Here is a 15,254-nt window from a genome sequence, read left to right as displayed (position 1 = left end):
GTGCCAGGCACTAGGGATGCAATGGTAAACTAGGAGCTCTTGGTTGAGTGCAGAGTTACAAAAGTCATGCCAGGAAACACTAGTCCTGTGAGCTTGTGTCATGGTCCAATAAATTTGGGAAATGATGCTCATCACGTTCCCCCCCCCTTTAGAGATTAGGTCCATCTTAGTATTTGAAAAGCTCTGAGGAGTACTGTACTTTGTCCAACCCAATTTTACTGGACTTAATGAGTATTTCCTGAATAAATTTGAGTCATCTAAGTAGTTCTTTCATCTCCACTGTGTGCTTTAGTCCCCAGCTCAAGAGGAGGTCCAAGGGACACAGCAATGATTAGAGAGCCTGCTGGGAGCGAACAGCCTCTGGCTGCATAGGGACCTGTGGACTTCTGTCTGGTGCCCCCATGGAGACAGGGGGCCCTGGGTTGAACAATATGAAGCCCCGGTCACTGCAGCTGATGCTGGAGGGGCAAGTGCTGGCACTACAGCAGCAGATGGCAGAGAACCAAGCAGCCTCCTGGCGGAAGCTGAAGAGCTCCCAGGAGGCTCAGCAAAGGCAAGCAACCCTCGTGAGGAAGCTGCAGGCCAAGGTGAGGCAGCCGCCCTTTCAGGAAGGGGAAAGAGGAGAACACTTGGGGCTGGGGACTGAAGCGGGATGAGGTTTGCAGAAGATGGAGCCACGTGGTGGGAATGTCCTAAACAGCTCTGTTTTGATATCTACAACTTCTCCACCAGCCATCTGCGATGTCCCTTTCAAAGGTGACCTTCATGAGGGTTAAGTTAGTTGTCTAGGATTACTCTCCTAGTCTAGAGCTAGGATCTGATCCTAAGTTTTCCGGTTCCAAAGCCCATGAACTTCCTTCTCCAATACAAGAGCTGTATAGAACATATGATTAAATGACCAAATGGAAACTGTAAGATGTTATGGCCTCACTTCACTGTCATCACCCAGTCCCTCATTCACAGCGCGTTTGCCCATGACCCTTGGGGACCTTTGCTTTGGGCTGTTGGTACCAGCCGTGCCCATTGCCGTGTCCTGCTCTGTTTGCCTCAGGTGTTGCAGTACCGGAGCTGGTGCCAAGAGCTGGAGAAGCGGCTGGAAGCCACTGGGGTGAGTGAGGCTCTTCTGTGCTCCTCCTGAGCCCTCAGGGAGTATAGTTAGGCCTCATTTGCCGACTGAGGGAGGCTGGGGTGTGATAAGGCGGTGTTTGGAAGAAGCCGCTCTTTCGTCAGCCCCTGAGAGCTTCATCAGATACCTTCACAGGACCTAGCTATTTCTGCCCCATCAGACTCCAACCCCGGGCTCTCTAAGGACAAAAGGAGCTTTAGGAGACTTAATATTACCAGATTGGAAGGGGTGTGGAATCCGAGAGAAGAGATGCATTTTTCCTCCAGGAGGTGTCAGTGTTTATCTGTCTTGGAGAGATGTGTGCCTTTGCAGGCCTGAAAAAAACGTATTTGTGGCAGAGAGATTTCTTTGTGCTGTGGGCTGGGTAGAACTGGCTTTCAAAGACCTATCTGCCTTTCTTCCAGCTCCCTCTCAGCATCTTCTCACATTACCCTCGGAAGAGTTCTCTCAGGAAGGAAAGGACGAGACTTAACTATGTACCATTCTATGTAGGCCAGGCACCCTTAGGCATTGTCATAGAATTATGTCACTTAACCTGCAAAGCAACTTTCTCAGGGGAATGATATCACCTTCATTTTGGAGCTGAAGACTTTGTGGCTTAGAGAAGTTATAACTTCCCAAGGTCCAAAAATTAGTGTAGTAGAAGCCAAGACCATTAGTGAAAGCTGTATTTTATGCTTCTTAGGTCAAAAATTCTTTTCACTACCAAATGCCATCTTTCAGGAGAAGTCACTGGTTTACGTTTGGAGAGAGGGATGCAGTGGGTTTACTTGCAAAATGCAGTGATTGAGAAAAGAGACATATTACTAACAAAGGCGAGAGAATAAAAAGAAAGCTGGGGAATTCCCTGGCAGTCCAGTGGTTAGGACTCTGCGCTTTCACTTCTGGGGGGTGGTGGTGGGGTTATCCCTGGCTGAGAGGGGTGCTAAGATCCCACAGGCTGCTCGGTGTGGCCAAAAATAAAGATAAAATAAACGGATGAACTTTAAAAAAAATAAGCAGGCTGCAGTAGAAGGGGGCATCAGGGAATTGGTCTGTGGGATGTTATCGTTGGAGGTAAATAAAGAAAGCTTGCTTTTGTCTGGCTAAGGGACCGGTCCCTCAGAGGTGGGAAAGTGTGGAGGAGCCAAACCTGGAACAGCTACTAACCCGATTGGAGGAGGAGCAACAGAGGTGATGGGCCCCAACTTTCTGGCCTGGGTGGTTGGCAGGCGGGTAGAGAAGGTTGATGGAAAACCTCTGTCTCGAGGGCTAACATGGATTAGAACCAAGGACTTCAGCCTTAGCCCTCCAGTTCCTGGCAATGGAAAGTTCCAGTGGTTGTCATCTTACTCCAAGAGGTCCAAGGGTTGGCTCAGACCTTTGTTTAGTACTTGCTCCTACCCCTCCCCAGTGCAGGTGTGAGAGTCTAGCAGAGGTGAACACCCAGCTTCGGCTGCACATGGAAAAAGCTGACGTGGTGAATAATGCGCTTCGGGAAGATGTGGAAAAATTGACAGTAGATTGGAGCCGGGCCCGGGATGAGCTAATGAGGAAGGAGAGCCAGTGGCAGATGGAGCAGGAGGTAAGAGAAACAGTGGGCGGGAATGGTGAGAGGAGGACTTGCAGTCTGGGCGCTGCCTGGTCAGTGCTGGAAGGGGTTAACTTCAGGACTTGGATGGAAACTAAGCTGTTGTTAAAGTCTCTGGCCGTCCTTACCTCTCATGCTGGCAGCTCTGCCCTGCTTGGGCTGTCACCTTAGTTCTGTGCTTACCTGCCCAGTCGAGGTTTTGCTGGCAGGTAGCATGACACTCAAAGCAACTCTGTTCCTGCATAGGTTTTAGATGGATCTTAAAGTTTACTGACCCCCCCTCATCTGGAAGTCTGCAATCTAGATGCTAAGGAGGTAGCTACTGAAATTGAATGGGGAAGACATTTTCAGATCCCAGTTAAAGGAAACTAATGTTTCCTGGGCCGTTGCTCTGTGTCAGGCATTATGTTAGGTGATTTACATATGTTATATCATTTAATACTCATTATAAGTCTGTGGTGATGATGGTCAGAGCTCCCCTTTGTTGAGCAGCTACTGTTTATCCTTTTCTAATCTAGCTCAAAGAAGGCCATATACCATCCTAGGCCCTTTGACCTCGTGAATCCCACTAACTTTATTAAACACTTCAGCATCGCCTGAACATAGACACCCATTCATAAGCTATCTCCTTTAAGTCCCTCCACTTCCCCCCAATAGTCAGGAGGAATCCAAGACTCCTGTGTTGGCAAAAGACGTCCTCTGCCCTTTGATATGACCTGGGTTTCTGAACACACAGTTCTTCAAGGGCTACCTGAAAGGGGAGCATGGTCGCCTTCTCAGTCTGTGGCGGGAGGTGGTGACCTTCCGTCGCCACTTCCTGGAAATGAAGTCAGCCACTGACAGGTCAGTGTGGAGGTGTGACGGGAGGAGGTTTGCCCCTACCAACTCTATTCGCATGACAGTGGGCTGCTATAGAAGGGAATCAGGTTGTGGGGGAAAGGCAGGGGTGGAAGAGTTGGGGAGGGATGGAATTGTTGGATTGTTGGATTGAGATAACTTTTCCCAGATCTGCTCCTCAGGCTTCCCTGGGCCTGACCTCCACGCTCCCTTTCCTGTTCCTGGTCCCTGTTGGAGTCTGCTCTTTCTTTGCTTGTACTCAGAGACCTGACGGAGCTCAAGGCTGAGCATGTGAGGCTTTCAGGTTCCCTGTTGACCTGTTGTCTGCACCTGACTGTGGGAGCACCACAGTCTCGGGAATCTGATGGATCTGGGAGACTGAATGGGAGCGAGCCATCCCAGTTGATGCTGCTACTAGCCAGGACCCAGGAGCTGGAGAAGGAAGCCCATGAAAGGAGTCAGGAATTAACACAGCTGAAGAGTCAAGGGCATCTGGAGAAGACTGAGCTTCAGGATCGGTGAGATGGCCTGGGTCCTGGGAGGGGTTCACTAAGAGAAACTTGACTCCTTTAGGGAGTCAAGATAGGTGGGGGAGATGTGAAGAGTATTCCTCCCACAAGAGGGGAAGGAGATGTGCCAGAGGGAGTCTAGGTTGAAACCCAGTGCCACAGCTGGGGCCGTGTCACTGCCCTCTGCCCTCAGACTATCTTGCAGCTCAGTTTCTCTCCTGTTGACTTACAGAGCTGGCTGTGATTCTCCTCTATCAACACCAAACTATTTGCCATTCCCAGAACAGCCAAGTTCTTCCATGTTCCCTGCCTTTGTAGATGCTGGCCTTAGCCTGGAATGCCTCTCTCCCTTCTCTCTCTGCCTTATCCTTTAAGGCATAGTTAAGTGTCACCTATTCTATGACCTTGATAGCCTGTTACATTACTGTGCCCCCATATGGTCTTTTTTGTTGTTGTTATATACATTAAAAAAATAAATAAATTTATTTATTTATTTTTGGCTGCATTGGGTCTTCATTGCTGCACGTGGGCTTTCTCTAGTTGCGGCGAGTGGGGGCTACTCTTCATTGCGGTGCACGGGTTTCTCATTGCGGTGGCTTCTCTTGTTGTGGAGCACGGGCTCTAGGTGCACGGGCTTCAGTAGTTGTAGCACACGGGCTCAGTAGTTGTGGCACGCTGGCTCCAGAGCGCAGGCTCAGTAGCTGTGGTGCATGGGCTTAATTGCTCCACGGCATGTGGGATCTTCCCGGACCAGGGATCGAACCTGCGTCCCCTGCATTGGCAGGCAGATTCTTAACCACTGCACCACCAGGGAAGTCCCTGAGTCACTTATTTGAAGCTTCACTCTCTGTTATCACACAGAACAAGACTAAGGGCTAATCTGGCTTTTATGACCCATGCCCAAATCTTCCCTCCACTCCTCTGGGGATAGCAGAGTTTGTTTTTAAATTTCACATTAATTCATTCAACAAACCATTAGAGCACTGTCAGTAGGCACTGTGCTGGAAATCAGGAATCAGAAATCCAACTCAGTTGCAGCTCCAGTCCACCCAGGAAGACAAACACAAATATGAGACGAGATAAAGGAACTCTAACAAAGGGCAAGGTGAGGGACAATCACCTGAAAGTCTCAATTTAATTTGACAAATCTACTAAAGAATAAAAAAGAGTTCAAGACAGAAGCAGGAATTAAAAAGATTACATAAGAAGTACGTTTTTCTCACATTTAGGTTTTGTGTTTTTTTACTTTATTTATTTATTTTTGGCTGCGTTGGGTCTTCATTGCTGCATGCAGGCTTTCTCTGGTTGCGGTGAGCGGGGCTACTCTTCGTTGCGGAGCGCAGGCTTCTCATTGTGGTGTCTTCTCGTTGCAGAGCATGGGCTCTAGGCGCGCGGGCTTCAGTAGTTGTGGCATGTGGACTCAGTTGTCGTGGCTCGCAGGCTCAGTGGTTGTGGCTCACGGGCTCCAGAACGCAGGCTCAGTAGTTGCACACAAACTTAGTTGCTCTACGGCATGTAGGATCTTCCTGGACCTGGGCTCGAACCCGTGCCCCCTGCATTGGTAGGCAGATTCTTAACCACTGCACCACCAGGGAAGTCCCCCCTATGGTCTTTTGACATGCTTGTTACAGCATTGATCTCGTTGATTATTTAGTTCTGTTTTGGGTTTTTTTGGTTAGGCTCTTTTATTTTTTGGATTATAATAAAATAGATTTTTAAAAAATGATAAGAAGGGCAGGGACACAAGCAAAGAGCTCCGTTTGAATCTTGGGGCAAAGTTCAGTTTATACCCCATGGCTAGGGTTGTGTCACCACCTATTGGTGGTGTACGTAAATTGCAGTTTGTTTTGTTTGGGTTGTGAAGGCACTGGGAAGCACAAGGACAGAGACCATGTCTTAGTAAGTTTTGTGTTCTTGTGCTTTGCACTTCACCTGCGATATAGTAGACACTTAGTAAATGTTTGTTGAATCATACAGTAACTAAATGAATGACCATACAGTGAGTTAAAGCTCTTAAAGATGATACAGAATAAAATTATGAAGACTTCAAAATAAAAAATTAAGCTCCTTGATAACTTCATTCAAGAAATATTTATTTAGCTACTTATATAACACCAGGTACTGAGCTCCAGGATATGGTGTTAGGTGATAAAGATGCCTGGTGATTTCCCTGAACTTTGAGGTTAGTATCAGGGAGGTTGACCATAATCTTTCCCAATTCGCCCCTCCTTTTTCTCTATCGGAGTTAGAACCCTGGGCTTGAGGGACCTTGGGACTATCCCATGTGGCAATTCTGATGTTCTTGTTGGCTTCAGGGTGCTTGACTTCAAGATCAAGCGGGGTCTGGAAGGGCCTGGTCCAGGGCTTTCCTTCAGCTCTCGGGCCCCCAAACACGTGTTCCAGTCTTGAGATGTGGTAAATCCCTGCATGTGTCTGAGTGGCTTTTGGCTCCCCCTCCCCGAGTTCAAGGCTATAGCATCATGTATTCAGGGAGTGCAGGGGCTGGGGGCACCCAAGGGACTCTGGGGGGGTGGCAGTGGGGGTGTCTGGCTTGGGTTAGGGTGCGCTGCATAGCTCTGTCCACATCAGTGGGTGCCCAGGTAACTGTGCTGTGCTCTTCTCTTCAGGGTGACCGAGCTCTCCGCTCTACTGACCCAGTCTCAGAAGCAAAATGAAGATTATGAAAAGATGGTAAAGGCTCTGAGAGAGACGATGGAGATCCTGGTACGTGATCCTTTGTTCTGGGAGAGTTGGGAGTGGGCCTGTAAATTCCTGAGCTTTATGGACAGAGAGTGCAGGATACCAGTTAAATGTTCCTTGATGAAATCCCCTAAAGCTAAAAAATTAATTTTGGTTGAATCTGAAAATTATTTAACTCATTCATTTATCCATTTAATAAACATTAGCTGTCTACTGTCCCTACTATATTCCTAGGGAAACTACAGCAGTGCATGCATGCAGTGTGTCCTCCTCCGAGAGAGTGAGACACACATGAAGAGGCACACTAGCCAAGTAGGAGGGGGGGATGTTTGGAGAGTTTCAAAACCTAGTCATATGGGAAACACCTGAGGAGCATGAATGTGGTTAGCCTGGAGAAGGAGGGCTTGAGGAAGACATGATGGCTGCCTTCACGTAACTGAAGGACTGACACCAGGAAGAGAGTTGGCTTGTTTAATGTTTGCCAGCGGGGCACAATCACTGCCAGGGACTGGAAGTTACAGGGTGGCAGAGCAGCTGGAGCCGCTCGGTAGTTGAACAGTCTGTCTTGTGAAGGAGTGAGGTTTGTGTCACTGGCTTAACATCTGCCAGGGACGTTATCAAAGGGATTCTCTAAGGTTGGACGTTAGAACCTCTGGCTTGATTGCACGTTTCCTTTCATCTCTAGGAATTTTCAGATCTCTGATTTTAGGCAAATCCTGCACCCCTATCCACATACATATCCCTAGTCTTCTCATCCAAGCTAGGATCAGCTGGGAGCTAGACGTGCTTATGCCTTTTTGGTTTCTTTTTGTTCAGGAATTTGCAAATTCAGATGTCCACAGGGCCCAGGTAATATAAATGAAGTGGGTTCAGCTGTAAGAATTCTGATTTTCCAGTGCTGTCATATTTAGTTTTCAGTGTAACAGGGAACACTTGATCTCAATAGTAAGGAAACAGTGAGGAGTGGTGAGGACTGCAGGACCCTGAAGAATATATGTCCCATCTGGAGGAGGCATCCACTATTCAACTTCAGTAAATTATTGCCATGTAGGGATGGGGGCTGGTGTGGCCCATATGTTAAGTTTTTGAGAGAAGCCAGAAATTCAGATTTTTATGAATTTTTATGAATTTTGCAGCTCAGAAAAATCTCTCAATTTACAAATGTTGGTTCAAATTTTGTATAGGCCAAAAAAAAACATAGCTGCAAATCTGCGTCTTTAAGCCTTCACTAGCACAATAAGGTAGGAAGGAGGAGGGGACATTTTGAGAGTTCAAATTTATTGCTGGCCTTGGGGCTAGAGGTTCCTCTGGCCTTAAGTCTCAAGTGCCAGTTTGCTGTTCAGAGACAGCAGCCATCCTTCATCCAATGATAGCTCACATTTAATGAACATTTGCTTTGTGACAAACACTGTGTCGAGTAATTTACTTGCAGTTTTTTCATTCAAGCCTCAAAACAAATCTATGAAGTAGTTGCTGTTAATTATTCCTATTTTATTTTATTTTTTAAGTTTTCCCTTTTTAAAAAAATTTTTTGGCTGCGTTGGGTCTTCATTGCTGCGCACGGGCTTTCTCTAGTTGCAGCAAGTGGGGGCTACTCTTCGTTGCGGTGCACGGGCTTCTCATTGCGGTGGCTTCTCTTGTTGCGGAGCACAGGGTCTAGGTGCGTGGGCTAGTAGTTGTGGCGCATGGGCTTAGTTGCTCCACGGCATGTGGGATCTTTCCAGACCGGGGCACGAACCCGTGTCCCCTGCATCAGCAGGCAGACTCTCAACCACTGCGCCACCAGGGAAGCCCCCTTATTCCTATTTTAGAGAGAAGGAAGCTCAAAGAAGGAGTTGCCTAAGGTTACCAAGCTAGTAAGTGATAGAACAAGAACTCTTATCTAGGCAGTCTAATTTGGAGCTCTTAATCCCTTAATCTGAATTCTTAATCACCACATCACATTGTCTTCAGAATCCTGGGACAGTGTTAGCATTCACATGTGGTCAGGGGAAAAGTGGGATTGACAGAATAGACAGAATGAGACTCTGGTTAATTTGGGGCCTGGAATGATAAATTCTCTTCTGAGAGTTTGGCTCATAGGCTCTATTTGGTTCCCTGTCCAGGAGGCAAATCACGCAGAATTAATGGAACATGAGGCATCTCTAAGTAGGAATGCCCAAGAGGAGAAGCTGTCTTTACAGCAAATGATCAAGGACATAACCCAGGTACTGGTAAGCCTCCGGTTCACAGTAACCGGTCCAGCCTCACCCTCCCCAGACCTCCCCGTCCTCTCAGGTGCGCCTAGAGGAGTCTGGACTTAAGGTCTTGTGGGAAGGAATTGTCTGAGTACATTTGAAGACTGGAGCCCTAAGGAGTAGCTAAGCTTTCACATGTTGGCACTGCCTGCTGAAACGCCCTCTTTCTTACTGCTAGCTGCAGTTCTCAGGCAGCGGCTGGATTCTGGCCTTTGCTACCTCAGCAACCTCTTCTTCCTTCATTTATTCCTTGGGTGTTCAAGGGGTGCTAGTCTTGTTGCTCATTCGAGGTTTGGGTGACCGAAGGGGAAGAGTTGGTTTGAGGAGTTGAAGGAACCAACCTTTTTTGCTCTTAAGATACCCTCCTCCCACCCCCCAGGGAGAGGACCTGAGAGAGAAAACATCAGGTTTGTCCAGGCTGACATGTTAGTCCTCTACATGGATTCTAGGCCTTGGTCAGTAAGATGGTGACCCTGCTATGTTGGATTTCAGGCCATGGTAGAAGAAGAGGACAATATGGCCCAAGGCTCTGGTCATGAGAGCTCCCTGGAGTTGGACCCTAGTGGCTCCTCCTCCCAGTTTGATTCCCAGCAGCCAGACAAGGCTCTTTCTCTGGTGCGTTCAGTGCTGACTCAGAGACGCCAGGCTGTGCAGGTGAGAACCCCAGCACTCCTCCTCAGCCACAGGGATGGGTGTCTAAACTGACTTGGGCCCCAGGTACCCTCCTAGCCCAGACTGCCCCTTTTGCTACATTGACCAGTCACAAGGTGTTTTGTCAACACCCCATAGTGCCCATTAGAATCTCTGTGTCTGCCCAGTTGTGCTCGTGGGGAGCAGGCACGCTGTCTGTGCCACTGGCACGCTCCACTTTGATGCAGTCTTTACACAGCACTGTGCAAAGTGGAGCCCCAGGGGAGTGTGGGTAAGCGTTCCCCAATTCTAAGGGTCCCAGCCACACTTACCACCCCCACCATTTTACATTTGAAGATGATGGACTCTGACGCTCTGGGAGCCACAGAACCCAGTCATCTCTGATGCTCTGTCTCCTCGACTGGTCTCATCTCTTTTCGTAGCTTCCCTTTGTTGCACCAGCCCCCAACCCCCTTGCCCAGCTCTACTTTCAGGCTTATGACATCCCTCCTCTGCCCTGCGCTCTTGTTCACCACCTCACTTCTGATGCTCTCCCTCCGCAGGACCTAAGGCAGCAGCTGTCAGGCTGCCAGGAAGCTATGAGCTCCTTGCAGCAGCAGCAGCATCGGTGGGAGGAAGAGGGTGAGGCCCTGAGACAGCGGCTACAGCAGCTCACCGGGGAGCGGGACACCCTGGCAGGGCAGACTGTGGACATGCAGGGGGAGGTGGACTCTCTCAGCAGGTGAGCGGGGGCTGTTCGTCCCCCCCTTCCTCCCAGGCTCAGTCCCCGCCCAGCCCATGTTTGGTTGGCTGACCCTGTTCTTCCCTAGACCCAGAGCTGCTCAGGGCTGCCTTGCTTTGTGTTCCGCTGGCTCCTGCTCACTCAGTTTTGGGTCTTTGTGATGATAAAAAAAAAACAGTTTCCTGCTCAAAAGGGAAGATGAGATATTTAAAGGAAACATAAACCTCTCTTCTTTGATCCTGTGCTGTCTGCTTCCAGGAGGGCTTTTAGGTTCCAGGGTTTCTGTCCATGTCTGGTCTCCTTCCAGGGAGCGAGAGCTCCTGCAGAAGACCAGGGAGGAGCTGCAGCAGCAGCTGGAGGTGCTGGAGCAGGAGGCGTGGCGACTGCGGAGGACAAACGTGGAGCTTCAGCTGCAGGGCGACTGTGCTCAGGGCGAGAAGGAGGAGCAGCAGGAGGAGCTGCACCTGGCCATCCGTGAACGGGAGCGCCTGTGCGTGGTGACAGTCCCTCCCCCTCCCCCAGCCCCTGCTCCCTCTTAGAAAGTGGAGTAAATCGAAGCCTGGTGTTCAGTGGGTTCAGATTAGCTTACTGCTCCATCCTTTGCAGGAGGATGAAAACAGAAAGTTCATCCAAGCATTGCTGAACACCCAGGAGGGCCAAGGCCCCGCTGGGGGTACAGAAATGAATAAGACACAGACTCTGATCTCAAGCAGTTTGCAGTGTAATGGGGAAGTCAGACAAGTAAACCGTGGCCAGATGAAGTATGAGCTAAAAAAGAGCTTCAAGCTAGGTCCTCTGGGAGAATAGGAGTAACAGTTAATTATCGAAAGCTTCATGGATGAGAGGGTAGCTGTTGAGCTAGGCCTTGACATATTTTGATTGGTAGAGAGTGGGACAAGGGCTAAAGGAACAGATTAGCAAAGAAAAGGAGTCAGGAACGTTCATGGCATGTTCAGAGGAGGCCGGGCTGGCCAAAGGGTAGGACTGATCCTAGGAAGTAATGGGAAATGAGCTGGTCAAGGAAGGCAATTCCAGAGTAAAGGGACCCAGCTCATTTGTAAATTCCCCGATACAATGTCACAGAAAAAGCAAGGACTTTAGAGCTGGGCAGAAGCTTGGTTTAAATTATGGCTCCGCCACTTGGACAGACTATTTGTAAAATGGGGCTGATAATATTTCCCTTGAAGGGTCTTTGGGGAGATTAAAGCAGTGTTTTGCAAAATGCCAGCACAGAGCCTGACATATGGTAGGTCTTCAGTACCTGGTAGCAGGGGCTGTATCGTCTTCTTTTTTTTTCTTTTAATGAGCAGAGGGTTTTTTGTTTTGTTTTGTTTTTTTATTTATTTTAATTTTGGCTGCATCATGTCTTAGTTGCGGCATGCGGGATCTTCATTGCAGCATGCGGGATCTTTTGTTGTGGTGCCCAGGCTTCTCTCTAGTTGTGGTGTGTGCGTTTTCTCCCTCCAGTTGTGGCGCACAGGCTCCAGAGCACGTGGGCTCTATAGTTTGTGGCACGCGGGCTCTCTAGTTGAGGCACGCAGGCTCAGTAGGTGTGGTGCGCTGGTTTAGTTTCCCCTACGGCATGTAGGATCTTAGTTCCCTGACCAGGGATCGAACCTGCATCCCCTGCATTAGAAGGTGGATTCTTTACCACTGGACCACCAGGAAAGTCCCTGTGTCTTCATCTTTGATGCTTCCCCTCCTCACCTGTTCCCTAGCTCCTTCTGCCTAATAGGCACAAATAACGGAATCTTGAATGACTGCTCTAAGGATCGTGACTTGCACAAGGAGTGGTCTCCCCTCTACTAAGGAAAAGGAGAGACAATCCACAAAGATAGTTTTATGTTTTTAAATTTAATTTGTGTGACTCGATAATACACTTATTAACATTTATATGATTCAAAAGTCAAAACTATTTTAAAAGGTATGCAAAGAGAAAGTACTACTTCCCTCTGCTTCATTCATCCCATATTCCTTCCTTCTGTTTGTAACCATTTAAATTAATTTCTTATTAATATGTCTAGTGCTGCTTTATGCAATATATGAATATATCCTTATTTCCCCCAATTTCTTGCATAAAAGATAGTGCACCACGTATACTGTTCTGCGCCTTGCTTTTTTCACGTTATGTGTATTGGAGACCTCTCCTTACCAGTTTTTAGAGACCACCTTCATTCGTTTGCATCGCAAAAGCAATTACATTCCTGTTATCTTTTGGGGTGTGGCCACTCCCTGAGATTTCCTCTAGCCCCCTTCTGTTTCCCATCTTAGTCAGGAGACGCTGGCGGTCCTGGAAGCCAAACAGTCAGAGTCACTCAGTGAAGTGATCACCCTTCGGGAAGCCCTGGAGTCCAGTCGCCTGGAAGGGGAGTTGCTGAGACAAGAGCAAACAGAAGTGACCGCCGCACTGGCCAGGGTGCGTGGCCCTCCCCCTCGCTGGCTGGGTGGGGCAGGCGGATTGGAAAGTTGGGTCTCCAGGAGAAAGGCGCGCAGCCTGCCTCGTTCTTCATCCTGCAAGTCATGGCCCTTCCTGTTTCTTGTCTCAATGCCTAGTTACTGCTTTGGGGTTCTGTCCTTCCAAACAGACTCTCTGTATTGCAATTAGAATGGTTTTCTAAAGTGTGAATCTGGTCATGTCAGTCTCTTTCCTAAAACCATTCATTGGCTTCCCAGCTCCTTGGTACCACATGCAAAGCCCTCTGCCACCTGCCCCGAACTGTTTCTAGCCTCCTTTTCCCTCCAGATCCCTGTCCTAACGCCTCACATACCTTCGTTCCTGGCACATAGCGCTAATTGCATTCTCAGTTTTACCCGTTCTTTCGTGATTTTAATACTTTGTATGTACTTCTCCCTTTGCCTGGACTGCTTCTTTCCTCCCCTTTTAACCGCAAACTGTTCCTCATCTCTCAAAACCCAACTTAACTGTCGACTCTTCTACCAAGCACTTTTGATTCTCTCAAATTGGATTAATGCTTTCTTTGAGTTCCCAGAGCACTTTGTGCTTACATTGGCTATGGTGTCATCACCGTTGTAGTTGTTTATACATCCTGATGTCTGTGCCTCTGTAATGTGAGTTCCTCTCTTACTCTTCAGCGAATGAATGGGTAAGTGAATAAATAAATGAAGGGAAAAGTTGTTCAGAATGTAAGGGAAGGAATGAAGTGTTAACTGATCACTGTACAAGGAAAGCAGCAGATGTTGGGGATGTGGGCTGTTCACTGTTGCAGGAAAACTGGAAAATGAAACTCTAACTCTCTGCTTTTAGGCAGAACAGTCTATTGTGGAGCTGTCGAGTTCTGAGAACAGCCTGAAGGCTGAGGTAGCTGATCTTCGGGCCGCAGCTGTCAAACTCAGTGCCTTAAATGAGGCTTTGGCCTTAGATAAAGTTGGGCTGAACCAGCAGCTTCTCCAGGTGAGCAAAGGTTTCTCTGATCCACAGGGTAGAGCTGGGCCCCAACCGAGGGCAAGGGAGAGACAGACAAAGCTGATGCCTGTAACAAGGAGCAGTTCTTAAATGGATCAGTCCAAGACAGATCAGCTCCCAAATGTAGTCCTGGAATGAGCAAAAGGAACATTTATAGTGCAAAGGAGAGCAAAGATTACAAGGCCCGGGCTCAGCCATTAAAAATAGACCCCTCCCACATCTACAGCAGAACTACTTTTGGGCTTTAGGGTAAAATCATCAGGGCTAGGCCCATGTCCTCTGGAAGGGAGACTGGGTTTTAATCCTGTTGTATGAGATAACAGCAATCACAGAAAAGGATCTGTTGAAGAGCCCAAGTCTCAGAATTTTCTCTAGAGGTTACAAATTTAACACGTCTCTTCACTACTCCATTCCCTTGAGCCCCAGACATGTTGTATGTTCCCTTATTCTGAATTCTTTAAGAGCAGGATTTTGCCTTTTTTCTCTCTGTCCCCAGCATCAACCCATCTAGTACCTGGAGTAAAGACCCCAGACCAAATGTGTGCATAGTCCTCCTCTCTCGTAAGCACTCCTGTGTTCACCTGGGGAGAACAGATTCATATCTCACTTGGATTTCTGTCTCAGCACTTCATCTCTAAACCGTAACCCTTTGTCTTTGATGTCCTTCCCTTTTTGGCCAGTAGTTAGAACAGGAGAACCAGTCTGTGTGCAGGAGGATGGAAGCAGCAGAGCAGGCGAGAAACACTTTGCAGGTGGGCCTGACAGAGGCCGAGAGGAACAGGGAAGCCCTGTGGGAAAAGAACACCCACCTGGAGGCTCAGCTGCAGAAAGCGGAGGAGACCAGGGCTGAGCTGCAGGCAGATCTCAGGGGCATGCAAGACGAGAAGGAAGAAATTCAAGAGAAACTAAGCGAGGTGAGAAGACAAAACTGCTACCATCCCATTAAGGATGCTCAATGTACATGCTCATTGTACATACATGCTCACTGTAAAAAATGAAAACACTACAGAAATGATTCAGGAAGGGAAAATCTCACTTCCTAGAATTGACCAGTGTTACTAGTTTGGGGTATGTCTTCCAGTTTTTTTAAAAGAATTCCTAGAGGAATCCTTCACTGATTCTCCATTGCTTCACATCCATCAGTTTGAATTAGATGCCTCTGCTGTGTTTTCTGATAATACATTGTGTTTATTCAACCACCACACCCTTCATACTATATTATAATTATCTTTGTTTATGTGTCTCCACCATTAGACCAAAAGCTCCTTGAAGGCAAGACTATGTCTTACTTGTTTTTGTAACTCCAGCTTTTAGTCCAGTGTGTAACACATAGCAAGGGGCTCAGTGAGTTTTTTCTGAACCAGTGCCCCAACTCAAAGGTCATCTTTCTTCTCTACCAAACTTCTCATTGCCCTAGTAATTATACATAATCTCCCTTCTCAGAGCCTTTTTTCTCAGGGCACTGATCACTTTCTTCCT

The 15,254-nt window shown here is 48.0% G+C and overlaps 1 protein-coding gene across 10 annotated transcripts in view; it reads left to right on the top strand.

Annotated features, from left to right (window-relative positions):
- CEP250 (centrosomal protein 250) overlaps positions 1-15,254 on the top strand; it is a 48,673-nt gene that overhangs the window by 7,201 nt on the left and 26,218 nt on the right. For 2 of the 10 annotated variants that reach the window (XM_082644167.1, XM_082644165.1), the window contains exons 2-15: positions 293-587; positions 1,052-1,108; positions 2,217-2,299; positions 2,525-2,690; positions 3,433-3,539; positions 3,797-4,051; positions 6,670-6,766; positions 8,848-8,949; positions 9,472-9,633; positions 10,173-10,351; positions 10,659-10,841; positions 12,623-12,767; positions 13,617-13,763; positions 14,459-14,689. In XM_082644167.1, the coding sequence (XP_082500293.1) occupies positions 402-587; positions 1,052-1,108; positions 2,217-2,299; positions 2,525-2,690; positions 3,433-3,539; positions 3,797-4,051; positions 6,670-6,766; positions 8,848-8,949; positions 9,472-9,633; positions 10,173-10,351; positions 10,659-10,841; positions 12,623-12,767; positions 13,617-13,763; positions 14,459-14,689 (2,100 nt within the window). In that variant the 5' untranslated portion in view covers positions 293-401. The other 8 variants (XM_082644168.1, XM_082644170.1, XM_082644169.1 and 5 more) reach the window with 8 other exon arrangements.

The sequence above is a fragment of the Mesoplodon mirus genome, assembly GCF_964341445.2.
Source record: "Mesoplodon mirus genome assembly, chromosome: 15".
Lineage (NCBI taxonomy): Eukaryota > Metazoa > Chordata > Mammalia > Artiodactyla > Ziphiidae > Mesoplodon > Mesoplodon mirus.
This window is presented reverse-complemented; position numbering and strand designations above follow the sequence as displayed.